The following is a 27,233-nucleotide window of genomic DNA, read 5'->3' as shown; positions in this document are numbered from 1 at the left end:
GATCCAGAGGCCTCAGTTCAAACTAGCATTCAGAAGTGTGCTAAAGCACTGTCACTTGCAGGAGTTTGAACTCTAGGTTAAAGTTGAACACCCGCTTAGGTGCTTTTCTGCACCAAGACTATGGCTTTAGAGCTGGTGTCCAAATATCTGGGCAGGATGGATCTCAATGAAAGCCTTCTTGTCCAAAAAAGGGCACTGAAGATGGTAATGGGTCTAGAAATATGTCTTATGGGGAGTGGTTGAGGGAACCGGGGTTGTTTAGTCTGGGGAAATGGACTTTCAGGGGAGACCTTATCTACAACTACCTGAAAGGAGATTGTAGTGAATTTGGGATTGGTCTCTTCTGCCATGTCTCAAGTGAAAGGATGAGAGAAAATGGCCTTACATTGTGTCAGGGGAGATTCAGATTAGATATTAGAAAATTTTTTTCACTGAAGGAGTGGTCAGGCATTGGAATAAGTTTCCCAGTGAAGTGAGGGAGTCACTATCTCTGGAAGTGTTCAAGTGGTGACTGGTTGTGGCATTTGGGGATATGGTTTAGGGGTGATTATGGTGGTACCAGGTCTACAGTACTAGGTGATCTTGAAGATCTCTTCCAACCTTGATGATTTTCTTATTCTCAGAAGAAAATCATTGGCAAGTGTCAGGTGGCTACTGCTTTTATAGCCACTGACATCGGTAGTGCTTACACGAACTGCACTGAAGTGAGCTACCAGTCACTGATATCATACCAAAAACAATCTGTGGGAACATAGTAAAACTGAAAAATGAAATTATTTATTAGATCATTTCTAGGAATGGAGGATTAATTTGTTTATAGTAGATATTGCACTATGATCTTCAAACAATGAAAGGTTGCTTCAACTAGCTACTTTTTTCCCTCCAGAGAAAAGTTAGTTTCTTTCTTTCAATCTCTGTGGATCACCACGTAGACATTTATGGTGACTCATCTGAAAAGGCAGAAAGCAGCAGTGCTGGAGCACAATGGAGTCATGTCCTTGAGCCGGACAGCACTACCCAGAGCAGCTTTGCAGCCAGAAATGCTGTAACGTGGAGCAGCCGCCTTAGACCCAAACCTCCCTCCAGCAGCCACTGCCTCCTGGCGGCTTGCACTCATGCCCAGGATTCCTGAAGCTCTGGGGATGAGCAACAGCAAGTGCATTTTTATCAGCTGAGCTTCTATCCCAGCAGGAGGAAGACTTCAGGCAGAAGCAAAAATTTTGTTTCTCCTTTTTCCACAACTCCTTTCACAAGCAGCTGAACACTGAAAGGTGAGCTATGAGGGGGTCAAATGTTTTACCTGAGTCACACCTGTGAACTGCAGTTTTTCTCTTGTTCTGCCCCATCTTAGGTCATCCACAGGCCTTCCCTTTTGGCAGAAATGTTTCCAAAAAGCGGGAAAGATGCCACAATTATCTTAGGAAAGGAAGCACACAATTGCCTGTGTATTTGGCACAGTCCCTGGAGTGGTTTTGGTAGAGACTCAAGTATTCTCCCAGACAGTGGCCAGGGCCAGCCCAAGGGATGGTATGTGTCAAGGACAACCAACAACAGATCTCTCAGTGCTGACCCCCTCTTTCAGAGATCTGGGTTGTTTTGCCCACTCTTGGCCGCAGGATCAAACAACCCACAGGACAATTTGTTCTCCAGTGCAGACGTTGCTGATGCTTCTGCAGAGGAAAGGTTCATTTTTCTGTGCTCCCCCTACCCCCATTCTTAATTATCCAGTTCCATGAGTGGAGGAGGAGAAAGAGGATGTTTTAGTACGGTTTTCAGAAGGTCTGGTGGTGAAGTGCTTGTTTACCAAACCTTTGGAATGTTTTGTTCCATGAAGCAGCAGGCTGCCTTTTTCCAAGTCTTGCTATGGCTGGAGGGAGATTATGTACATAAATCCAAACCTAGATTAGGTTTAGGCTAAGACTCAGTGATTAGGCCAGGGGATAAATCAAAGATTTGGTCTTTGATTTGAAGGCACTGATTTTCATGAGAGCTTTTCTTGCAAAATTTAACCTCAAAATTCTTTCTGATACCTTCTGGCAGTGACATACAAAAGATCATTGAGATTACTGAGCCTGTTACATGAATATTAAATCTCATATTTGGTTCATCTATTGGTCTCCCTCTGTCTTCTATTTCCTAAGAAGTTTCTGCCAAATAGTCTGGGAGAAAGAATATTCTTATTCCATTTTGTTATTAAACGGGGATATGTTACATTCCAATTTTGCAGTGCCATCTCTCCAACCACAGAATTGGTAGCCATGTACAACATTCAGCCTCATTAGTGGAGTCAGTTGTAATGTATCTCAATATCTGTTTACATCACAGTTCCCTTTGCCACCTAAATCAGCCTGGCTAAGCTTGATCTGAAAAACGAGGGAGTGAAGATAGCCAATAAAAACTCTTTTAAAAGGAATGAAAAATGGAATCATGTTATTAGTAGCCATAGACCAACAATAGAATCATAGAATGGTTTGGGTTGGAAGGGGCATTTAAAAGTCACCTAGTCCAACCCCCTTGCAATGATTAACTAGATCTGGTTGCTCAGAGCCCTGCCCAACCTGACCTTGAATATTTCCAGGGTTGGGGCACCTACCACTTCTCTGGGAAACCTGTTCCAGGGTTTTACCACATGTTTAATACTGGACTCACTTCTTGTACTGTTACAGGGAGCTACAGTGGCATAGGGTCAAAAAGGGGGTTGATGAACTCATGGTGAGAGGTCCATAGATGGATACTAAAATGGCTGGGAGAGGTTGCTGGACGAATGTGGCAATTGACCAGGAAGGTGACCATGCTCATATGCTCTCCTTAAATACCTCTCTTGCTGCTGTCCTCAGACCCTGGCTACTGCCTGGGCGGACCCCTGGTCTGACATTTCAGGTCTTTCCTTACGTCCTTTTAGCCCTTCTGTCAATGTCTGCTTGCATGTGCACATGGAAAGGAGACACAAGGCAAAGCGAGGCGCAGTCCATTTTTGGGAGGTCTTTGCAGTCTCCACTCCACTCAAAGGCAGATGGCAAATTCTCACACCTGTAGTCAAATATGAGCATCCCATACAGCTGAACACAGTTCTCATGCCCAGTTCCTGCAGGAGAGTCAGCTTCAGGAGCGTCAGCTTTCTCACAAGTGTAATAATGGTGCCATCCACATAAACCAACAATTCCATTTTCAAATACCTGTTTCCAAAAAAAGCTTAACTTGTGTATTTTCTCTAAAACCTGAAAAAGTTCTGTATATGTTGAACTCTGCAGAGTTTTAATTTCAGCAAGATTTACAAGAGATGTCTGCTAATTTTTTTATTTTTTTTTCCCTGTATAAAATTCAGAGGAAAAGAAATAGGCCAAATTATCACTGCCAAACACCACAACTAAGCATACTTCGGCCATCATACGTGTCATTACCTTTATTATGGCAGCATTTCATGTGGAATATAAAATGTCATACAAACGTCATTGCTCCCTCTGTCCAAAGATATATAGCAATAATAATAATAATAATAATCTCTTACAAGTTTTATTTTTTCATCTGTGGATGTCAGAAGCTCTTTAAAAAGGTCATCATCATTATCTTCCCTTTGAGGCAGGGAGAAAATACAAAGGCCAAGCTGTTCCTTCTAGCTTTAGGCATCTAGGATCCTTCTGCCGTCAGCAAAGGTAGAGAGAAAAATAGGTATATGCAAGGAGATCTGAGTCACGTTTTGGAAGGGACAAGTCCTGTTTGTGACTCCCTTCTCCCCAGGAGTTGCCTGGTGCCTTGCTGGGGCTTCTGTCAGGCAACTAAAGTCTGCAAGGTTGATTAAAGCCTGACCATTTGTGCCAGATTTCTATCCGTTCAACAACAGAGAGCAAAACAGAGCCCAGCTTCTGATTCCCAGCCTCGTGTTGTGTCCTCTCTCTTTCTGAAATGATGACAGTGTGCTTCCAGCATCACCCTTGTTGCCAGGCTGGCATGGTATGATGTTTTTGGCTGGGGTAGAGTTAATTTTCTTCACAGTGGCTAGTATGGGGCTAGATTTTGGATTTGTGCTGAACACAGTGATAATGAAGAGATGTTTTTGTTATTACTGAGCAGGGCTTACACAGAGTCAAGGTCTTTTCTGATTTTCATACTGTCATGCTGGCAAGGATACTGTGGGGGGCATGGGAAGTTGGTAGGAGACACGACCAGGACAGGTGACCCAAAATGACCAAAGCGATATCCCACACCAGGTGACATCTTGCTCAGTATATAAAGAGGGGAGGAAGAAGGATGAAGGGGAGGGACATTTGGAGTGAGGATATTTGTCCTCCCAAGTCACTGTTACGTGTGACGAGGCCCTGCTCTCCTGGACATGGCTGAACACCTGCCTGCCCATGGGAAGCAGTGAATTAATCCCTTGTTTTGCTTTGCTTTGCTTGTGGGCACAGCTTTTGCTTTCCCTATTAGACTGTCAGCCCATGAGTTTTCCAGCTTTCACCCTTCCAATTCTCTCCCTGATCCTGCTGCTGAGAGGCTCCATGGGGCTTGGTTGCTGGCAGGGGTTAAACCATGACAAATGGCTCCATATGTAGACAAGATTTAATGCTTGGTTTGGGGCACAGCAATTTTTTCCTGCTCATGCCTGATGGTGTAGTAGATAAATCACTGAAAGAAACGTTCACTCAACCTACTCCACAGCCCTGCTTTCCTAAACACCCAAACTATGTGAAGTACTTTATCTGAGAAAACTGATCTTCCCACTCCTGTGTTATGTCTGGCCATGGCTCTACTCTGGGATGTGCAGGGGTGGGGGGAGGGAAGTAAGGTGGGAGCAAAGCTAACATGCTCCTGTCACAGGTCCACATCAGTCAGAACAATGACAAGAAATTCATCCAGCCAATAGCCTACTCTGCTTCCACCAAGGACACTGCAAACCAGCTGCTGGCCATGAATCATTATGAACTATGACTATCTTTGGCCATGAAAGCGTCCTTGAATTAATTTCCTCCCTTGTGAAAATAATTCTAACATCGTCAATGTTTCCCTAATTGCCTTTTTTTTTCTTTCACAGTGGAAGGTGTCAGCATTATTGCCATTAATTTCATCTACAGCACAGGCTGACCTGGTGCGGTGGTTTTCCCTGTGCATTTCTTGCACGGTTTTCCTTCCTGCACCTTCATTACGCTTTAGTTCTCCTGGGAAAATCTATCATAAATATCTTTTAAATACTTCAACTTTCACAAAGGAAATATTTAAGAAATATGATACTTACAATAGAGAAAATAGTAGAACTATTCATCTAATTCCACACATACTGACATTAGTGTTAATATTTTATTACAAATGTTAAGGTCGGTATGTGTAAAAATACCCAAAGGATTCTCATAATGCACCTGCAGAGAGGAGTTTGAAGCTGCTGTGCATTTATGCACACTGAATGGCATCCAACCTCAGAGAGGCCCCAAGACTTGGGACTTGGGTTGTGAAACCCACTTGCCTTGTGGTCAGCAATCCTGTCTGCCTGGTAAATTCACTGGGCACATCCACGCTTGGTCTGACAGCTATACAGATGCCCATATCCAGTTTGGAGAGCTCTAACTTTTCAATTGCGCTAAGAGTCCTGATCTGTGCAGAGGGCCTGAACCCAAGCTATGCTAATTTTGGAGACTCCTTAAAAGTCACATGGGTAGTGGCAGCGTAGTGTGTCCTCCTCTTGCACACCAGCCAAGTGGAGCAGAAGTTGTGAAAGAGCGTTTTTATGCTGTGCTCAGCCTATGAGAGATCAATGTTATTGACTGATGCTGGGAACACCGAGGTATGAGTGAGGCTGAGTCATTGTGCAAACCAGACGTGAGAGCAGGGAAAGTAGGAAGGAGAAAGCCTAACTTGGGCCTTGTGATCAGGGCATTCACCTGATGGTTTGGGGACAGGGAAAACTAAAGCTCTAGCAAACTGTTCTAACTCCGCAACTCATCCTACTTTGAGCAGGATTAGGAAGAAAACTCTCAGAATGCTCTCAGGCTAAGAAAAAACTGAAGGTAAATCCAAGCCTTCATCATACTACAGTAATCAGTTTGAGGGGATTCATTGTCACCCATGGAAAGATTCAAGAAAATAACAACAATAACTGTAGTATGGTTTAACTGTACAAAGCGAACTGCTTATACTGATCAATCCTCCTATACTTCTTGCTTCAATAGGTTAGTACTCATGGATCAAAACTCAAGGCATTTCTCTTACTGTGCCACTCTGTGTTTGAGGGTGTATTCAAAGCACTTGTTAAAAGCACACAGTGAAGACCATGGCCTGGGAGCATATTTGTGGGTTCCTTCCAGACTCTGTGCAGCTTTGCAGAGGACTGCAATACTGACCAGAAGGACTAGTAGAGAATAACCCACACGTTTCATTTTTATTATGGTTTTTGTCCACTCTATGCCCTTTTGTATGAAAGAGTACATGCATTTGAAAAATTAAGTAGCTATTGAAGGATATTTAAGATTCACCCAGATCCAATATTCAGATTATCTTCTTATCCTGTTGAAACACAGAAGATTGTCTGAAGAGCAAGGTCCAATTTGACACGGGTAAGAGCAGAGGAATCAAGGTCTTCATTCCTCAGAAGCCTGTAAAATACTTTGGTCCTGCAGTGCAGTGAAGTTCTGCTCTCTCTTGATAACAACATTGTAACAAGGCTGATAACAGCAGGCCACATGTTGTACCTTTTGCCCAGCTATGAGTGCAATGAAAACGAAGGCCAAATGTTACCCACCCAGGTAAGGACAAGGCCATTCGATCACAATTAGTAGTAGAAAGCACGCCAAGGCTTTGGCTAACTGTGTGGCCTGATAACAGCCAAGTCCTGGCATTGGACTACGAACTGCTGCAAAGCAAATACCATCAGTCTATTGTATTTAGTCATAAATAATTCTTATCTCAGCACCTCCAGAGCTCTTTTAAATATCAATCGGTTGATCTATACAATCTTCCGGTGGTGAAAGGGAGGCAGTGCTGATCTAGGGTGCCCCAGTCTGACCCTGGCTTAGTGCCCAGGCTCTGCTCTGGCAGCAGACACTGCTGCAGGCTCTGCTGCAGGCTGCCTGCGCGGCCACGGGCACTGTTCCAGGTCTGCCTGGGCCACTAGAACCCACCTGCCTCTGAAAGGCAGACTACACTTTCTTTTCTACCTCTCTTCTCCCTTCTTGGATGGCTTTTGCAAAGGGAATTCTTCCAAAGGACTCTATATTAGGAGCAGAGTCTTTCTGGCCTCCTATTTTGGGTAAAATCCCTTTTTTGAATAGCAAATTACCACTTCATCTCCCTGATCACTCTATATCAAATGTTTTCAACACTACAGACACTACCTGCTGAATATACCAACCAACCTTGAAAAATGCTCCAGTAACCAGCTCATAATAGATTTTACAAAACCTTTCTTAGTTATTTTCGGACTTTGCTTTATTATTTTTAAGTGCAGCTTAAGAAGAGTCACCAAAACACAGCACCCACTGAGCCAGGCAGTGGTGAGCCATGGGACAAACATGCTGCATCCCAGCAGAGAGTTGAAGCATCTAGTGGCTTCAAGGTGAGTGACTTTGAGCACTTGAGTCATTCCTAAACACCTGAAGGCGAGGTCAAAGCGTGTAGCTGAGAAGCGATGCAAGGTATGGTGCTGCACTGATTGCCTCTGTGGGGACTGGGTGCTGAGTGGAGTCCCAGAGCAAGTGTGGGACACCCCAGCTGAGGAAACATCCCTGGAGGCTGTACCACTCTACAAACACCTGAATCATAATCCCCTGTCCTCCTCCTTCCTCTGGGAGTGGCAGCAATTTGCTATTCGTGCCAGAGCAAACCCTAACCAGAGGCCAAGGGACAAGCCTCCACCCCATTGTCCACCTACACCTCGCCCTCCTGTTTTGGGAGGAAGGGAACAGGAAAGACTTTGGCTCTCTCCTGCACACCTGGGTGCCAGGTCTGAGCTGCTCTGAGTTGTCAGAGGTGGTTTTTCCCCGGATGGTTTTCTTCCTTCTGTTTTGGGCTTGGGGTTTTTTTGCGTGCAGAGGAAGAATTTGTTCTTGCTCTCCATCCGTGTGTGGGCGTGCTGCCAGATGCTGGCTTTGGCAGCTTTTCCTTCAAGGTAATATTCCACCCACTACACCAGACCATCACTGGGTCTGCTCATCCAGCCTTTTTCGAGAGGTTTTACAGAGCAACTCTCCAAAGGAGGTAATACATGACTCTTGGTGATTTCCTCTTTGTAGCTGGGGCTGAGTGCAGCTCCTGGAGAAAGATCCTTCCATTTAAAAAAGCAGGTCATCTGAACTCATCTAGCTCACCAATTTAATAAATGAGTGGATAATGAATAACCATTTACCACCTTTGAATCTCCATTCTGGCAAGTTATGGAGAAGTGAATGTCTATCCCAAATTCAGCATTTCCCTCCCCTCTGGACTAATGGAGCATGAGTTCATTCAGATATATATTTCTGGTCTCCCTGTTTAACCTACTTATCTTAAACTATCTTATTCTGTTTGCCCCACAATTTCTAAAAAGATCCTACCCCAGGACAAGATCATGCTTGTGAAATTTTTGTGTGTATTGGTTTAGTTTTGGCAAAGTTAGGAGGTAGTTAAAATGAGACTTATAATGGAAAGCTAGCTGCTAGCATCTCTTCATAATACATGTCTACCTTGCAGAAGAGTTGTGAGGATTAATTAATTTGTGTTTGTTAAGCACTTTGAGATCCTAAGATTAAAGGTTCTATAGAAATGCAAATTGTTATTATAATGATAAATTCTTTATATGAGCTCATATGTTTTGCCTTAGAGGCACAATCTCACCCTGAGTTGCGTAGTTATACACGTAAATCTTCAAACATTATGATGAAAATGTACCTCTGAGGGCCTGATCCTTCCTTCTGCTCTATCACTTCATGTATAGAGATCCCCCTGACTTCTGGCAGGTCCCATACATGGGACAATTAAAGGATTCAATGTGTTTAGGAAAAGACCACTGTGAGCCTCTGGGCTTTGCACTGAGACACATAACTTTCTGTATCACTCCATAAAGCTGCTGCTGCTGCCAATAGTTATGTCCATCTTATTAATGAAAGAATTGAGCAGATGACAAAACTTGGATGTGAATTTTGACCCTCCCAAAACTTAGGTTTTCAAAGGTTTACTCAACCTGCTAGAGAACAAGGGGAGTAAGTAAAAGCCCAGCTCAGCTGCAATTGCTGCTGTCACTATCGAGTGCAAGATCCCATCAGCACGGCTGAATGCCATTCCTGATGCACAAGTTGCACCTGTTTGGCCCATTGCCCTGTGTGCTTTTGCAAGTGAATGAGGAATACAGGTTTTCAGGTGCTCGCTGCACAAGTTGCCAAAGGGCAGCAGGGAGCAAGGCCACAGCTGCACAAGCTTGGCAGACCCATGTCCCCCTCCCAAAGAGAGCTCTCTGCTTTTCCTTCACCCTTGCACAAGCTTGGAGCACCACACTGCCTATCTCCTGCCTGTGAGGGCATTTGACCATTCTGGTCAATATCCTTGTCTGAAGCACTGGTCCAACACAGGGATTGTGAAAAAGCTGGGAAGCAGGGTCTTGGAAGAAGTGGTCACCCATCTTCCATCACAATATCCCTCTGTGCTTTCCTTGCCATGTCTCTGGCATGCAGACACCTCTACTCACATTCTTAAAGAACTGGGTCAGAAAAATGTTGTGAGGTTTGTTTGCATCACCCATGGGCTTATCTGAATGCAGAACGTGGTGCCAGAAACACCAGCTGCAAAGGAGGTCTCCTACCCAACCTCACACCCAAAGTAGGGCTATCATCAGGCACCAGATTAGGCCAGACATGGTTTTCTCTAGCTTAAACTTGAAAGCGTCCAAGGATGGCCACCCCACCTCTGTCTCAATGCTGCACAACTCTCCTGGAGAAGTTTCTCCTCTTGTCCAACCTGAACTGCCAATGGCACAACATTGCTTCTCATTATAGCATCTGAAAATACTGAGAAGACTTTTGCACCACCTTTGTAGCTACCCTTCAGCTAATCACCTCTTAAACTGCTCTTCACCAGATTAAACTAATCCCAAATTAAACTCCTGTCATAATCCAAAATGTGACGTTTTCAGCATGAGGTTGTGCTTCATGGCTGTTTGCAGTGGGTATTGCATAGGTGAGATTGCAACTGTTACATCCCCCTCAATATGAACCAAAATCAAAGACACTACCTATTAAAAGTCTTGTACCGTTTGTTGTGTAGTCTCAAAAGATTTCTATTGAAAGCCTTTCCAGCAGTGAAATGTATGATATAGATACTGTACTATTCCCCTCCCCTGACATTGAAACCTTCAGAAGTTCTCAGTCTGGGAATCTGTTTGCAACACAATGTATACCTAGAATTATCACAAAAGAGAATGAATGCCTGTTACATTTAACATATCCAGAAATTATAATCTTCTAAATTTTACACTTGTCTCTTTTCTTCCTCCAAATATTCTGGGCCCTGACACAGGTTGGATGCACCATTCAATACGTTCTACAATTCACATCATCGATTCCTCCTACCAAAGATGATAATTAAAAACTAATATTGCCATAAACCCCAGGAAGCTTTGCTGACTTCTGATGGGCTTCTTATATTTTCCACTACCACAAGAGAAAAAAAATGTCTTACACTTGTCAGATAGACATTTGTCTATCTGAAGACAGCAAAAGTCAGAGGAAGGCTGTGGGGGAAACTGAGATACTAAGCTTTCCAGCTGCCCTTACTTTTACTGTAAAGCACTAGTTTGTACCCAGAGCTCTGCACTGCAACATATATTACTCAGAAGACAAACTTTGTGGGCAAACATCAGTATGGGCAACATGCACACATAAAATCCTACAGGGCTGTGCTCTGCTCACCAACATGTGCCACGGGCTGCTGTTGTCCTCTATCTCCTCACGCCATTCAGTGGACTTCCCACCAGCAACTCCAGCTTTGCTGGAGCAGTCTGTAATCTCACTGTGTTTGCACAACACCTGAAGATCTGATTTGTGGGAGAGATTTTACAATTTAAATCTGCAAAGTGTTAATTCCTGCAAATTGTGGTATATTTCAGGTCTGAGTGTTGCTCTCCTTGTCACACCTCATTCTCCTTTCTGAGTGGCAATTGCAGCCTGTGCCAGACAAGACACATAGAGGGGTCAGATCCAGCACCGACACGGTCAGTGGTTGTCATTTGATGTGACACTCAATACATCTACAAGCATGAACTGCTTCCTCTCCCAAAACAGCTCAAACTTTCAGACTGCCTCTGGAGTAAATCAAGGTCTTGCCCAGGGTTGACTCAGAAGCTGGCTGTCAATTGTGTATAACAGTAATGCCTCTTGGTCCCAGCAACGTCTTCACTGTGGCAGAAGACAGCCCTTCACATGAGAGAGAGATGCAGTCTCCGGGCTGAGCATAGCAGTGCTGTGCTAGCAGGACCAGCCATTGCTTCCCCATTTGCTGGTTGTACATACAGAATCAGTCTGTCACTTCCATGGCTCCCTTTCCCACACTGATGTCACAGAACAGGCTGACCTCTGCTTTTAAAGCTAATGCTCAAGAGCTTGCAAGAGCTCTTCTCACTCTTCTTGACTCAAAGAATTTTGAAATTGTCTTTGTTGAGAGCAAAATGAGAAGTCTACTGAAATACAAAGCTTTTAAAAACTCTGCTATACCATCATATAGTGCCTACAGAATCCATGTATTACCCATAACAATGCTAGAGCCAAATATTATCTGGCTCACCTCTGGTGGGTGCTGAGCTCATATAGAGGATGATAGTGCTCAAACACTCTGATGTATCAAGTATATTTAACAGTATGCATATGAGAGCACTGACTTTTTCAAGTTCTTTTTTTTTTTATATCTCAAATCTGTAACTAAGAAGGATTGTAAAAGCCTCAGACACAAAAATCGTGCTGTAATATCAGAGTTATGTGCTTCATCTCATGGTATGTGAGGTTTTGAACTTGTTTTGAAGATACTGGGACTACTAGGCCTAAAAAAGGCAATTCAGAAAGCAGATCCATAAGCATTTCTGCAGTTGAGCTGCAAAGCAAAGCTTTCCAGTCGCTTCACAAGAATTTTGGTTGCTTCATTTCCATTAGTTTAGCTGCTGGAGTTATTTTAGTTCATTGCTCTGACTCAAAAGCATGCAACATCCCATTTGCAGCACTGAGTAGCAAGAAACTGCATTCAAACACCTAGAAAATGTGTAATAAAAGATGATAAAAATGTATCCTGGAAACATATCATTTTTTCTAATGGTCTTTGTTGGATGATGGGGACAACCGGTAGCTTTTTTTTCCTGTGCAGTGGTCAACAGACTCAAAGGGAACAAGTAGCTGCTGCCCTGGGAGAGCTGGAGATACCCCCCCAAAATTCTCCCATGCACATATCCTCCATCCCACTGCCCACAGAGGATCTCCACCTTGCACAGGCCCACAGCTCAGCATACCCCTATTTGGATTTTATTCTCTGTAATGCTGGGCAAATCACTGAATCTTCCTCTGAGTCACTTTTTCATCTATAAAGTGGAGGTACTGTTTGCTAACCACCGTGAGCTGTCATGAGGCTTAATTTCTTAAGAAGTGCCAAGTCTCTGAATAGACTCAGGGGAAAGGAAAGCAGATGAGAAATGCAGGGCATTACCTTGAGGTTTCCTCCATCTGCCGTGATGGTGATGGCCAGGGAGTTCATTCTTCTCCCATTGGGTAGCTCTCGTCACAGGCCAAAGCTGAAGGAGCCTGGGGTTTGGCTCCAGCTCCTCCCAAATTCAGGGGTCCACAAGAGACAGGAGACCCATCATTCTGCAGGACCAGGGACCAACCATCAGGTTGCTGCTGCTGCAAGATGTAGGAGACACTGACAGCTGTGGGGGAGCCTCCCCATCCCCTGTTCCTCCACAGCAGCGAGGACCCTGCTTGGAGAGAAAGCAAGGAGGGGAAACATCAGGAAGATGTGGTCACAGTCTCCTGCCAACAAATGCTTTTCCAGTGCCCTCTTCTGGAAAACATTTTTGGCCCAAGCAACTGCTTCAGGAAAGATAGTTTGAGACTGGTGGTGACTTGTGAGGAGTTGCAGGAGCATTCTCTGGCTCTTCACACACAGGATCTGCTCTGCTCCTGTCACTGGGGGACCTGTGCAGCTCCTCGTGCCCTTCAGAGCAGCTTGGCCAGACACCCAGGGCACTAGCCAGAAAACAGGCAGCAAAGGACGTGCCTCCTACCCACTGGCCACTGCCCTCCAACCCCAGCCAGAGGGTAGAAAGTGAAGAGGGAACAACATAGGGTATCAGGGAAGTGGTGGAGTGCTGGGACCAGGTGATGGCCATCATCCCTATATGGACCACAGCCCTTGCTTTTCTGCCAGCTCAGTGAGCATCTGGCTCCTGCAGTGGTGGCACAGCCCTTCACTTCCCTTTCGGGCTGATTTTCCAACACCTAAATTACATCTGCTGCCCATGGAGCCAAATCTAGAGGTTCGTGAGCCCCATTACTTGCCCTGTTAACTGGCAGGGGAAGTGGCGTGAAATTGGTCTGGGTTTTTGACGCGTTACTTCAGCACAGACAGTGCTTGTGCAGTGACAGCAATAGCTGTTGAGGGCAGGTAGTGTCCTGAGGACCAGCTGATGTGGGTGCTGCACACTGGGACAGTTTTCCCTAGTGCCTGTTTGCTATTTAAAAAACTTTCTGTAATTCATGTGTGGATGTGTGGCCACATATACACCAAATATATGCTTTAAAAAAATATTTTAGGAGGTTTTATTCTGTCTTCCATTAAGTTTAACCACAACCAGCAGCTCTGTCCCCTGGCATTTCTTTTGGCTGTGTCCCCACTTGCCTTTTGTTTATTATGTGCTTGATCTTGGTGTTTTCCTTTATTTTAATTCTTCAAGGGATTCTTGTATAGCCCCCTGCCACACCCTCCTTCCCCCAATCCAGCTCCAGCATCTGAAGTGTGTGGGGTGGACAAGGACATCCCATTGATCTGCTTCTGCCTGAAATACAGGGGGGTTTCCAGCTGAGCTCCAGGGGAGAGGTGGGAGGATAGGACCTCTGAGGCTGGTGAGCACAGCCTTTTTGGTAATTCCACGAGAGCATCTCGCACTCCATGGCAGCCAGCATTTCCCATTGCTTTTCCCTATGCAGGACTGAGGGTTTTCCCCACGTCTCAGTGCTCACCCACCAGCTCTGCAGAAGGGCAAGGGCTGGCTAGATGTCTCTGCCATTAAAATAGCCACCAGTGACTTGGAGATAGGGAGCAGGAGCACCCTGAGCTCTGTCCTGCAGTGTGGGCTGCAGAAAGGTTCCCTGCCTCACTTATAAATGCCCTAGGGACGGCAGGGTGTAAAAATCCCCTTTTCAGCATGTCAAGGGCAACCCCATCCTTCAGAGCTCCCACAACAGGGCAGGGACTCAGTCCACAGGGGGTTGCTCCCACCGTGGGATAAAGCTCAAACTTTTTAAAGAGAGGGGAAGAGCGGCCGAAAGTGCCTGTCCAGCAAGGGCAGACAGCGTGATCATTCCAGGGCTAAACCAGAAACGGGTTAAAAGAATCGTGGAACTTAACACCTGTTTACAACTTCCACCAAAGGGCGTTTTAAAAACAAACCAGTAATACAAAGTAACTTTACAATGGAAACAGCTCTCAGTGTCAGAGCAAAAGCAGAGGTGAAAAAAAAGAATTGATCAGTGTTAAGGGAAGTGTTTTAGATAACAACCTCGTTGTGCAGGGATGGAGGCAGGGGCAGCACCGCTGCGGGCAGCAGCCAGTGCCTACAGGGGCTGCGAGAGCCGCACAAACAGGATGGCTCTGAGGGGGGCAAACGCGTCCAGAGTGCCACCCCCCCGACACTCCGGGTGTGACACTCGGGGTCCCCCGATTCAGCGGTGCCTTCCTCCAGCATCTGCTAAAAACATCGCTTGCGGCCGCTTTTTCACGCTAAGGCAGCGGTACCGAGCCGGGGGTACCGAGCCGGGGGCGGGGGCGGCGCCGGCCGTGCACCTGCTGGCGGCGGGCAGGGCTGGGGGGGTCGCGCACATCACTCCGCAGGTGGATCCCACACTGGGCGGGCCCACGGGGACATGGGACGCGGGGGCCGGGCCCGGGGGGAGCACCGCAGAGCCCCGACACCCTCACGGCACAGCAGGGCCCGGGCGGGGCGGGCGGCGCCCTGCGCATGTTCGGCCACACGTCACAATAGCGGCGGTGGGAGCGCACCCGGTCCCAGCCGATCGCGGCTGGTTTGAGCTGGTGCGTTGCCACAGCGACGCCGCTGCGCTATAAATAAGAGCGCGGCGGCCGTGGCGAAGCTTTGTCAGCCGCGGCGCCCCGCTCGCCCCTGCCGGCCCCGCTCCTCCTCAGCCGGCCCGGCGCTCCCGCCCGGCTCCGCGCACCGCGTCCGGCTCGCAGGAGGAGCAGGAGGCGGCTCGGAGCGAGGGGATCGGCCGCCGCCGAGGCTTGACAGCAGCTCTGCCAGCGCTGCCCGAGGTGAGGCGGGCGGCAGGATGTGCGGGGCTGTGCCGGGAGCGAAGTAGGCGCCGGAATGTGCGGGGCTGTGCTGGGAGCGGGCAACGGGATGTGCGGGGCTGTGCCGGGAGCGGAGCGAGCGGAGGAAGCGGCCGGCGCAGAGCCACGTGTCTGCGGGGTCGCTGCCAAAGCGGCGCGGCCCGGGCCCGGCGCCGGCGCTGCCGCCGGGCACGGGGAATCCCCAGGGCCGCCGGGAGGCTCCGGGCGCCTGCGAACGCGCCAGGCGGGCTCGCCCGCTCGCCTGGAGAGTGTTGGCGGCGCGTCCCCAGAGCGGGGGAAAGGGACGGCCCCACCGTGGCCGCCGGGCTGTTTCCGGGGTGGGGAGAGGCAGGTGCGTGGCAGGAACAGGGCTTGGGGCGCCCGGGCTCGCCCTTGGGCCGGGCGGCGCCGGGGCGCTACCCCCCCCGCACATTCGGCGGGACCCAGCCTGGGGCAGGGGGGAACCATGGAATGGTTTAGGTTGGAAGGGGACCTGGAGGATCATCCAGTTCCAGCCCCATTGCCGTGGGCAGGAACACCTTCCAGGCTGCTTAGAGCCTCATCCAGCCTGGCCTTTAACCCCTTCAGGGATGGGGAGGGAGGGAGCCCTTCTCCCACGGGGCACTGATCCCCCCGGGGTCTCGGGTAGGGGCCCAGCCGCGACGTGAGGTGGGTGGGCTGTGATGAAGGTGCCCCCCGGGACAGAGAAGCCGCAGTGTCAGGCTGGGGCAGCCCCAGCCCGGACGGGTGCCGGCTCCGAGCAGGGACCATATGGCTGCGCAGGGAGAAGGATCGTCAGTGAGCCTCTTCCGTGCCTGCAGCGGTCTGCAGGGTCGGGAGCACTTCGGGCACCTTTTCTGGACGCAGCTTGGCTATTTGAGTACAGAGCCTGCAGGCATGACTCAGCTCTGTCTAAATACAGCTGCTGAATAAGGGAACGTTCTGGAGAACAAATTCTAAATGAGCACAAATTGCCTTTCTTCTGGGGAGCTGCAGACACTTTGCACGCAGTCCAAATAGAAATGTACTTTGAGAGGCTACAATTTGCACCTACATGATCATGTTCTGCCTATATTCTGTGTAATTACACTGTAGTTAAAATTGTGCAGTGAGGTGGAGATGGAAAACTTGCAAGAACTTCTTAACAAAATCTACTGTGGCCAGTAAAAGTAATTTCCCTTTTAGATGTTAATAGGAAAAGTGCTTTTCATACAGTGCTTTGCAGAGGGGAGATTAAACTAAATTCATCCTGATGGTGTTCATTTCTCTTAACCACAACTAGAAGTCCCTGAACTCCTTTCTGTGAAGCTGAAAGTCCTATAAGATGTATCTTCTCCTTAATAACAAGCACCTTCCTGAGAAGTGTTTAATTTGCTGTTTCTTAGGGTTCCAGAGAGGCTTTTGAGAGAAGACTTTAATCCAGCTTGTGGGAGAATTATCACTGCACGTGAATGAGAGCGGGGGGGAATGAGGCTCAATGGATTGTTGGATTTATTAGAGTCAAAGCTTAATCTAGCTTGAATCTTAAATTTGATTTATCTCTAAGTAAGAAATGATCAAAAGATGCAAAGGAATTCTTGACACTGGCAGTTCAGGTGCCATATGTTTCTGAAGGTTGAAATGAAGTATGATTGCTCATCTTTCGAAGTTATCACTAAATAAAATTCAGTGAATTTTCTTATACACAGTGTATGGAGTGAATGATTCTATAGGTCTTAGAACCTTGTTAGTCTGTAACAGCTCTAAAATGTTATTTTTCAATTGATTTATAGCCAGACTTTTTGCAAATTGAGTGAATAGTGATGTAACTAAAGATTAGTGAATAGTTCAGAGTTTGCATAATTTTCAGTCAAAATCTGTATAACTGGTTTGAGTGTAAAAAATGCTAAGGCAAGGAAGAGGGTTGGATCCCATTACATGAAACCATATCTTCCTTATGAGTCACTTGCAATGCCGAGATCTTTAAAAGGTAGCACACACGCTGCTTAAGCGGCTTAATGGAGTAGACTGTTATTCTCTATTTGGGCTACCCAGTAAAAGAATGGCACATACACTTTGCCACGGACTTACTTCATAGGTCGTGGATGGCAGAGGAATGTGCTTTTGCTCTTTAGTTCTGGTTCTCAAGGGACTTTCTGCTTGGGAGGTAGATTTCTGTTAGCAATGAAGGTTTGTAATGGACTGCTGTAAAATCCTGTTCTAAAGTGCTAATTGGGATCACTGTTAAGACTTTGTCTGCAGGTCAGAGTTAGGAACCAGTCTCCTAGTGTGTATCTGGCACTCCCGACAGCTGAGATTTTCATGGAGCTTGGAGGTCATGAGTAGAACAGGGAAGGTCTAACCACCAACAGAGTAACTTCAGGGAAAACCCATATCTCATGTCTGCTTTATGCATAGTCTGAACTGTAGTGAGAATCCAAATATTTACCTGGCTTGGACCTAATGAGAGTTGTTACTACTCAGAAGTCAGTAACATTCTGGGATTCTCTGTGTAGAAACAAATAAACTCTTTCTCCCAAAAGTGGCAAGCTAAAATAGTGCTAAGAGTTGTTAAAAAAAAGTGGTACATAGACACTAGCCATAGTATTGATGGGGGGGTGAAGAAAAAGACAGAAGCTTCCAGGGAGCTAGACTAATAATATCTGACAGTATTTATTTGATTGCTTTTTTCTTTGAATGTGTTGAGTACATCAAACAGTTGCTGAACAGAGGAGAACTTGCCTTCCAGCTAGAAAGAGTATTTTGGCATGCCTCCTTGGTTCTGATTACATCTCTTCTGTCATTATGCAAGTTTCCAATCTATGCAGCTATTAGTGATAACTGTAGGAATTGTATAATTGTAAATGATAGGAGCACAATGTAGTGGTCATATAACGACTATATGAATCCAAGTGAAGTAGTGAATGTAAACCATATGAATTTAAATGAAGTAACTAATGTTGGGTGGTTTTTTTCTCAGCAGGTCATACTTAAATCCTTTCACGTAAATCTGAAATCTTGGAAATCATGAGTAACTTCAGCAAAGAAGAATTTGAGTTGACCTTCCTTGATGAAGGCTTTACTGCCAAGGACATCCTTGACCAAAAGATAAATGAAGTGTCATCTTCTGTAAGTATGATGGGAAAACCACTGCATTTCACGATGCTACAAACTTATAAACTAATGGAACAAATTGTCTTTGCAAATGATCTGCAAGGCAGCCTTCTCAAATGATGACCTCTAGGCTTGTCCTGTTATCTGTTGTTTGTAACGTTGAGATGTGTGTTTGCTCTAGGATGATAAAGATGCCTTTTATGTTGCTGACCTCGGGGATATTGTGAAGAAGCACATGCGATGGCATAAGGCCCTTCCTCGGGTAACCCCCTTCTATGCCGTAAAATGTAACGACAGCAAAGCTGTTGTGAAGACACTTGCTGTGCTTGGTGCAGGATTTGATTGTGCCAGTAAGGTAAGATCTTGACTATGTTCTCATCTGTGATGTTAGTATATGTTCAGCTTTACAAGATGTGCTTATATAAGATTAAGCATAACCAGGTGATGCCGCTTTTATTGTTCTGATTACTTTAATCATCCATCTAGAAATATGTTTTACAAGTATAATCTCTTCTTTCTTCAGACGGAAATACAGCTGGTACAGAGCCTTGGTGTACCATCTGAGAGAATAATATATGCAAATCCCTGCAAACAAGTATCTCAAATCAAACATGCTGCCAGCAGTGGTGTACAGATGATGACATTTGACAGTGAAGTAGAACTAATGAAAGTTGCAAGGGCCCATCCAAAAGCCAAGTAAGTCATGCTAATTGTTCTATAATTCTTCCTTGGGTTCCCAAGTTACAGAAACATCTGCTGTTACCTGAAACTTGTTCTTTCTTAGATAAGATAGGCTGCAAAATTATGAGAAAATAAACATACTTCTAAACAGTGAGATCTAATCCTGTATAGCTTAGTGACACATTAGGAAGAGATAGGCAGGGAAGCTTGTATCTTTAAGCTCAGTCTCACTCTGAGGTCATAGCTGCCTGATAATGATGTCTGTTCTACTGAAACTTAACTCCTCATTTTTTCCTATTTCTAGGTTAGTCTTGCGCATTACAACTGATGACTCCAAAGCAGTTTGTCGTCTGAGTGTTAAATTTGGAGCTACATTGAAGACTAGCAGGCTTCTTCTGGAACGTGCAAAAGAACTTGAGCTTGCCATTGTTGGAGTTAGGTGAGTTGATAATGTCAAAATAGTCATATTAAATAAGTTTTCTTTAAATAATCTACCTAAGGACAGAGATGCATGTGGTGACATGAGTTTATACAAGACTTCTTGACTAATTTGCCAGGTAGCAACTGATATTTTGTATCTCTTCACAGTTTCCATGTTGGAAGTGGATGTACAGACCCAGAGACCTTTGTTCAAGCCATTTCTGATGCCCGCTGTGTGTTTGATATGGGAGTAAGTCTAATTCTGCTTTCTCTGGAACTACTGATCAACTGTTGTGGCAAAAGTTAATCAAGTGTGGATGTGTTATGGGGTTAAAAAAGCTGGCTAAGTCACTGATTTCATGTTGGAATTTTTGAGGGCTTGATGGCTTACTTTGACCAGTTTGGCAAAACTCATCTACAGATGCACTAAAATTGGCAGCTCATACTGAAGTGACTATTACTTGAATATGATGAGTTATCTCTGTTCCAAATATTAATGAAATGACTTCACATTACCTTTTAAGCTAAAATGATAAATTAACAACTGATTTCTTGACCGTGTTGCCAATAATCTCATTTTAGGCTGAACTTGGCTTCAATATGTATCTGCTTGATATTGGTGGTGGCTTCCCTGGCTCTGAAGATGTCAAGCTTAAATTTGAAGAGGTATAGCATTTCTAAAAGAATTCTCAGGTTGTGGAGTCTTTTCGAATGTTGATCTGGATTAAACAAAATCTTGCTTTTTCTGTTTGTATGCAGACACATTTGCAAGAATGTGTCTACTTGGTCAGAAATGTAATTTAGAGGAAAAGAGGAGTTAATCTGAAAACTAAAAATTAGATGAACTCATTAGATACTTAGCTAAATGACTGCATAAACATGCAGAGATCTCAAACTTGGAAAGCAGGGTTTAATTGCAGGCTTAATTCTTACTGGCATAAACTTCTTCAAGTTGATACTGTACTTCAAACTGTCTGGATTGGCACTGCTCCCAAATAGGGTGAAAAGGTAGTCCTGAACCCCCACTCCCCTTATGGGTTGCAGCAAATTAGATCAGTGTCTGATTTGATTTAGAACTAGCTTTTGGATAATTTTTAAATTGATCTCCAGTGTTCTCCAGTCTACTTTCATACAGAAATAGTTCTGCTTTCAGAAGAACAAGGGGCCTGGATATTTATAGGACTTCTACTTTAAAGCAGTGTTGTCTCAGCACCTGCCCCTCTAACCCAAGGCAGTGTTAAATGTTGTTACATATTAACACAAGGAGACAGTAAGTTATACAAAATGAGTTTTCTGCTAATAGTGTGGGCTAACATTGTTGCACTTGTGATACTTCCTAATGAACTCTGGCTTCTCATAGTGCAGTATTGCCATTAAGTGCAAATGATGTTGTCTTTGGGCTCCATGGCAATATACAGCCATGCTGCCATTGGAGGCAGCTTAATGGTAACTTCAGAACTTGGAAATAACTGTTGATAAAGGCAACTGAATTTCAAATCCAGTGACATGACTTCTTTAGGATGCAGTAAGATGGGGAATATTGCATAATTAGGAGAACTACAAGGGGACTAGAAATCAAATTTTGAAGAGTGGGAACTTGCAGGGCATTAATGTTGGTTTAATGAGTCTAGGAATGGTGATTTTCTTTAGACTCAAACATGAGTTGTTTTGTCACTTAAATATTAAGCTGCAATTGATGTTTGCTTTTGTTGCTTTGTGTAAATTTAATCACAAACAAGACTTTGAATGGGAAAATAAAGCAAAAGTAATCACTAGAGATTATAACAGGTGTTAATAGATGCTACATGTTTGGCCAGTACATCATTGTGTACCTAAGAGTCTGACTTCATTTCAGGCTTCTAAAATAGCAGCTGAGTAACTGCTGAAATTCTAATATTGGCATCTAATTCTTCCCTAGATAACAAGTGTAATCAACCCAGCACTGGATAAATACTTCCCTTCAGATTCTGGAATAAATATTATTGCAGAGCCAGGAAGATACTATGTTGCATCAGCATTCACGCTGGCAGTCAACATCATTGCAAAGAAAATTGTATTAAAGGAGCAAACAGGTTCTGATGGTATGTAAATCTAGACTAGTCTTAGTTCTAGCCGACTATGTGTTTCTGCCTAAGCATTCTCCTAATGGTATCTCAAATTCTTTCAGATGAAGATGATACAAATGACAAAACTCTTATGTACTATGTGAATGATGGAGTCTATGGTTCATTCAACTGCATCTTGTATGATCATGCACATGTTAAACCAGTTCTGCAAAAGGTATGGCCATTCAGAAGTACCACATACTAACTGTGTATCATGAATGTAGGAGAATCCTTGTCACAGCAGTCACTTCTCAGTTCACTGCTCCCTTCATGTTGCCAGAGTTTGGTATTTAACTTATGAAGCATGCAGTAGCATTAATTCAAAGCTGAGGGTGAAGAAGGATTTGCAAACAGCTCTTCCTCCTCCTCTCTACAAGGTGGAATATTATACTAATCACGACACTACTTCTGGAAGCTCTGTTTTGATAGTCAAATAATTATACTCCACTTTTCCTTCAGCGGCCGAAGCCAGATGACAGCTGCTACTCCTGCAGCATATGGGGACCAACCTGTGATGGCTTAGATCGTATTGTTGAACGTTTCAATATGCCAGAGTTGCAAGTTGGTGACTGGATCCTGTTTGAAAACATGGGTGCCTATACTGTTGCAGCAGCTTCTACTTTCAATGGATTCCAGAGACCAACAATACACTATGTGATGTCAAGACCTGCATGGTTAGTAACTTAAGTATCTTGATCCATCAGTGCTTTTGATACAGATAGATGACTGTAGTGAGTAGTCCATGTCAGCTGGCTACCCGTCAACAAGCAGAGCCATAGTTTTGGTGCCATAGCTCTCTGGTGCCAAAACCTGCTGGTGTGGAAGAAGGCAGTGCCTTTGAAGGTTTTTGCTGTGTGCTTAGAACGATGCTGACGCTGTTAATTTACTCTTTTCTCTGATGTACACCCTTCCAGGAGAGGTGCTTTTAAAGGGGTAATGTTAGAAGTTTTCATTAATTTGGGCTTCTATCTAGTGTTTTCACTTTGGCACAACATACAGAATCATTATGAATTCTTTACAGTTAGCTTCTGTGACCAGTCGATCACAGTTCTAATAATATGTTGTCTTGATAAGTTGGTAGCTTGCTAAATCCTAACTGCAGGACACTTAACAGTGCTGCTTCACAGTATGATCTGTCTGTTTATTTGAGAACTGTTCCTTGGTTTAGGTTGAGCTCTGGCTCATTGCTCAGTGCAGAGTGCTAGATCTCCACAGGAAGTTACTAAACAGGTAACCAAAGAAAGCAGGAACACCTCTTAAGTGCAGGGATACTGTGCAACTGCACCTTGAACAGTAGTTTAAAGTAACCTGGGTGCTCCTCTGTGAAAGACAAGTTAATGGATTGCACCTTCTATAAAAGCGGGGTTTCCTGTAAGAGGAAGCCCTTACCTCTGTATTGACATCTGCCTACTACACTGCCAGAGGGCATCTGGGCAGCAGTGTTACCCTAAAGCATTATTAGCTCTGCCGTTGGGTTACTTTCAAATTTATTGAAAGTCCTTAAGTTCAGGGGAACTTCCTGCCATGAAAATAAGGGGATGCTTTCTCCATTCTTTTACTAGCCTTGCCTTTATAAGCAAGGCTTGTATTGTTGCTTTCCCTTAGTGAAATCTGCTGTCAATTGAAGCATTTTTTTAACCAAATGAAGCTTTTAGATTTCCTATGAGACTCCAGAATTGAACTAAAAATTGCTCTGCAGGGGAATAATTAGCTTTTTCTCTGTAGCATTAGGTTTCTGTTAAAATTTAATACTTGGTCTGAGGCATGCTGAGCTTAACTGTGCAGACATAACTGTCATCCAAGGCCACAGCCCTCTTTCAGCTCTATGTCACTGCCTGTGTTTTCTCTTTTGGCAAGAGAATTCTGTGATATAAGCTGGCCCTTAACTGAGGGGGATGCATCAATGAGATTACGGTGCAGATCTTTCTAGGCCAGGTGAAAGTCTTTTGGCATGTAATCTAATGTTATAGAGGTGTACAACTAAATTTGTGGCTAGAAACTGAAGGATAAAGGACGAGATGATTACATATGTTTAAGTAAAAGCTTGTAGTACATGAAGAGTCAGGTAGTAGCACAACTCTTTGCCATGCATATCTAAAATAACTAGAACTATAAGATGACACCAAGCTGAGAGGTGCTTTTGACACACCTGAAGGTTGGGATACTATCCAGAGGGACCTTGACAGGCTCAAGAACTGGGTGCATGAGAACCTCACGCAGTCTGATGAGACCACGTGCAAGGTGCTGCTCCTGGGTTGGGACAACCCCCAGTGTCAATCCAGGCTGGGGGATGAACAGATTGAAAGCAGCCCTGTCAAGAAGGACCTGGGGATGCTGGTGGATGAGAGGCTGGACATGACTCTGCAATGTGCACTTGCAGCCCAGAAAGCAAAATGTGTCTTGGGCTGGATCAAAAGCAGTGTGGGCAGCAGATCGAGGGAGGGGATTCTGCTCTGGTGAGACCCCACCTGGAGTGCTGCATCTAACTCTGGGGTCTCCAGCACAGGAAGGACATGGACCTGTTGGAGCGAGTCCAGAGGAGGGTCACCAAGTTCATTAGAGGGGTGGAGCACCTCTCCTGTGAGGAAAGACTGAGAGAATTGGAATTGTTCAGCCTGGAAAAGAGAAGGCTTAAGGGTGACCTAATTGTGGCCTTCCAGTACCTGTAGGAACTTACAGGAAAAATGGGACAAGGCTATTTACAGGAGCATGTAGTGACAGGACAAGGGGGAATGGCTTCAAACTGAAAGAGAGTAGATTTAGACTAGATATTAGGAAAAAATTCTTTACTATGAAGGTGGTGGGGCACTGGAGCAGGTTGCCCAGGGAAGTTGTGGATGCCCCATCCCTGGAGGTATTCAAGGCCAGGCTGGATGGTTCTCTGAGCAACCTGGTCTAATTGAAGGTGTCCCTGCCCATGGCAGCAAGTTGGAACTAGATCTTCAAGGTACCCTTCCAACCCAAACCATTCTATGAATCTATGAGCTAAGTCCAAAAACTCAGTCAATTGAGGTTCTTCTGATGTTGTCTTTTAGTACAACACTCATCTGAGTATGGAAGGAGTTGAAACGTTCTCACTGGTCAGCTCGTTTACATTCCTAGTCTGTCATCCATACTTCTACTTGATTCAAGTTACCTAGGAATGTGAGGGTGTGGGATAAGAGATAGTCAAGTTGTCAGGGATTTTCAGGACAGAAATTTTGAACTATTGAGAACTAAGTCAGTAAAATTGCGTAGAATGAGGTATACAGATGTAGCTACAGGTGTATAGATGCATCTTTTCAGATATAAATCCTACACAGAAGTGGTGAAACCAGCTTGGTATTGACATTTAACCTAAAGCCTACGCAGCCACAAGTGACCTGCGTGGATTCTGCTTTTATTATTTTTATTTTTCCCCCTATGGTAATAATGTCTGAATTGTAGGTGATGAATAAAAAGTTCATTTCATACTCCATGGCAGTAAAAAAAAAGTACCTTGCTTACTATTTTAGGCAGATTAAAGTGAAACACTTTTTGACTTTCTCTTCTTTTTTTCTTTCTAGGCAACTAATGCAGCAGATCAAGGAGCAAGGGTTCCTAGCTGAAGTGGAGGAGCAGGATGTTGCTAGTCTGCCACTCTCTTGTGCCTGGGAAAGTGGAATTGAATATCCAGCAACTTGTGCTTCAGCTAGTATTAATGTATAGGTAATATTTAGTAATTAACTGCAAGGTTAGTCATTGAATTTAGGGCATTTGGGGGACCATTAACTTAATTCTTGCTAGGATTTTTAAGTGGTTTTTTAAAGTTTAGGTTTGGCATAAATGCAACAAAAAATAACTAGGAGATGGGTCACAATTATCTGTGTTCCTATGGAAACTATTTGAATATTGTTTTATATGGATTTTTATTCACTTTTCATGTATGCTACTAAAGACTGACCCTCAACTGTCAAACAAGTATTTGTAGCTTGTGTATGGCAGAACGGGCTAAGCTTAGTGCTTTGTGACCTACCTGTTTTAAAATAAAGTATATTGAAATAACTGGTCCTGTGTTTGGTTAATCTGTAAAAAATTAATGTGTCATGGCTGGCTCTTATACCATGTATGAAGGCAGACCAGATGCTGTGAGCCCAGAACTTCTTAATAAATGAGTAACACATTTGCTATTTCCCCTACCATTGCCCTCCCAACTTTCTCAGAAGTGAAGGAAACCCTCAGTGGGTAGGGAAACTAAATTGTGTCTTTTTCATATATGATTAGAAAAAGGTTGACTGTCAATGAATTGAATACTGTGTGAATTCATGTGGATTTGCATTCGTTTTTCACTACTGAACATGGACTTAACACAGTTGCCTATTGCAAGTTCAGTGCAGTGCTGGTTTTAGGTAAGTTAGTCTATAAGTGCTGTGGCCAGGACTGATGCCTGTTTAAACACATCTAGTCATTAATGAGAGAATACAGCACAACGCTCCAGGACTGCCACTGACAAGCTGCTTGTTAATGCGTGCAAGAACTAAAATATGTTATGGGAAAACTTAAGAAGCTGAAACTCTGTGGCTGACTAGCTCTCTGACCCATGTAGCCTAGGGCTTTAGTATAAAACAGATAAGAAATGGGACTTGACATCTTTGGTACATGCAATACAATTAGAAGCTCTTATTTAATGTTATGAAAATACATGCTACCCTTCTGACTTTGGATTAAATGTGGTAGATGGCACTAAGTAGTAAGTGCTGGGAGCTAATACAGGGTTTGTTGATGAAAAAATAGCGTCTGCTTATTGAAGTAGAACATTCTGACTTCTGTTTAACCTGATGCTAGTCTGCTGCCACTTGTTGCACTAAAACTGAAAAATGCTCCTGACAAATTAATTGGTCCTAGAGCTGGATCTGATCCATTTGCCAGAAGGTCCTGGACTCCAAGCATGGCATAGCAAATGCCTGATGTTTAAAGAAGAAAACCTTAATGTGTAAATGTGTTAAGCTTAAGCTAACGTAGACTAAGTGTTAAAATTTAAAGGGTTGTCCAAAGATTGGCATTGCTGATAGAAACAGTGGCTCTAGCAAGATGAGAAATAAAGCTGTTTTCTTACCAGCAACTGTGAAAGACAATGTTTAACCTCCACTCTGCTTTTAGCTGAGACTGTACACTTCACTAGCTGAATTAGTAGGATTTAAACAGAAGTGATGATAGCTCATTCCTGAGTCTCTTGAAGCTTCCCAAGTGACTTTTTTTTTTGCTTTTAGCTTCAAGCTTGCAGTTGAAATGGCACTCACCTTTATTCTCATGTATACAGCAAACTTCAGTACATACACAGTGGAGCCATAGCTTTAATCTCAAAGAAAGTCCCTGCATCCAAATCAGGGTTTCCTTTAGCTTGTCCAAATTCATCTAGAAACTTAATGATTCTTAACATGAAAGCAAAAGTAGTGAATGGTAACCAAATGCTAATAC

The 27,233-nt window shown here is 44.4% G+C and overlaps 1 protein-coding gene across 2 annotated transcripts; it reads left to right on the top strand.

Annotated features, from left to right (window-relative positions):
- Positions 1-15,311: 15,311 nt before the first annotated feature.
- Positions 15,312-25,820, top strand: ODC1 (ornithine decarboxylase 1). Of its 2 annotated transcripts, none has more exons than XM_032683809.1 (11): positions 15,312-15,480; positions 18,461-18,606; positions 18,773-18,946; positions 19,115-19,287; positions 19,577-19,711; positions 19,861-19,942; positions 20,275-20,358; positions 21,611-21,773; positions 21,860-21,972; positions 22,257-22,471; positions 25,343-25,820. In XM_032683809.1, the coding sequence occupies exons 2-11, from the start codon at positions 18,505-18,507 to the stop codon at positions 25,482-25,484; spliced, it is 1,383 nt and encodes a 460-aa protein (XP_032539700.1). In that variant the 5' UTR covers positions 15,312-15,480; positions 18,461-18,504; the 3' UTR covers positions 25,485-25,820. The 2 variants fall into 2 exon arrangements, with proteins under 2 accessions (XP_032539700.1, XP_032539701.1); XM_032683810.1 differs by having other exon boundaries at positions 15,335-15,480; positions 18,458-18,606.
- Positions 25,821-27,233: the final 1,413 nt, after the last annotated feature.

The sequence above is a fragment of the Chiroxiphia lanceolata genome, chromosome 3, assembly GCF_009829145.1.
Source record: "Chiroxiphia lanceolata isolate bChiLan1 chromosome 3, bChiLan1.pri, whole genome shotgun sequence".
Lineage (NCBI taxonomy): Eukaryota > Metazoa > Chordata > Aves > Passeriformes > Pipridae > Chiroxiphia > Chiroxiphia lanceolata.
This window is presented reverse-complemented; position numbering and strand designations above follow the sequence as displayed.

Bases quoted from the DNA above. Each gene is read 5' to 3' on its own strand.
- ODC1 (XM_032683809.1), top strand. From the start codon at position 18,505: ATGAGTAACTTCAGCAAAGAAGAATTTGAGTTGACCTTCCTTGATGAA. The intron at 19,943-20,274 runs GTAAGTCTAATT...ATCTCATTTTAG, and splicing joins GCTGTGTGTTTGATATGGGA to GCTGAACTTGGCTTCAATAT. The intron at 21,973-22,256 runs GTATGGCCATTC...CTTTTCCTTCAG, and splicing joins TTAAACCAGTTCTGCAAAAG to CGGCCGAAGCCAGATGACAG.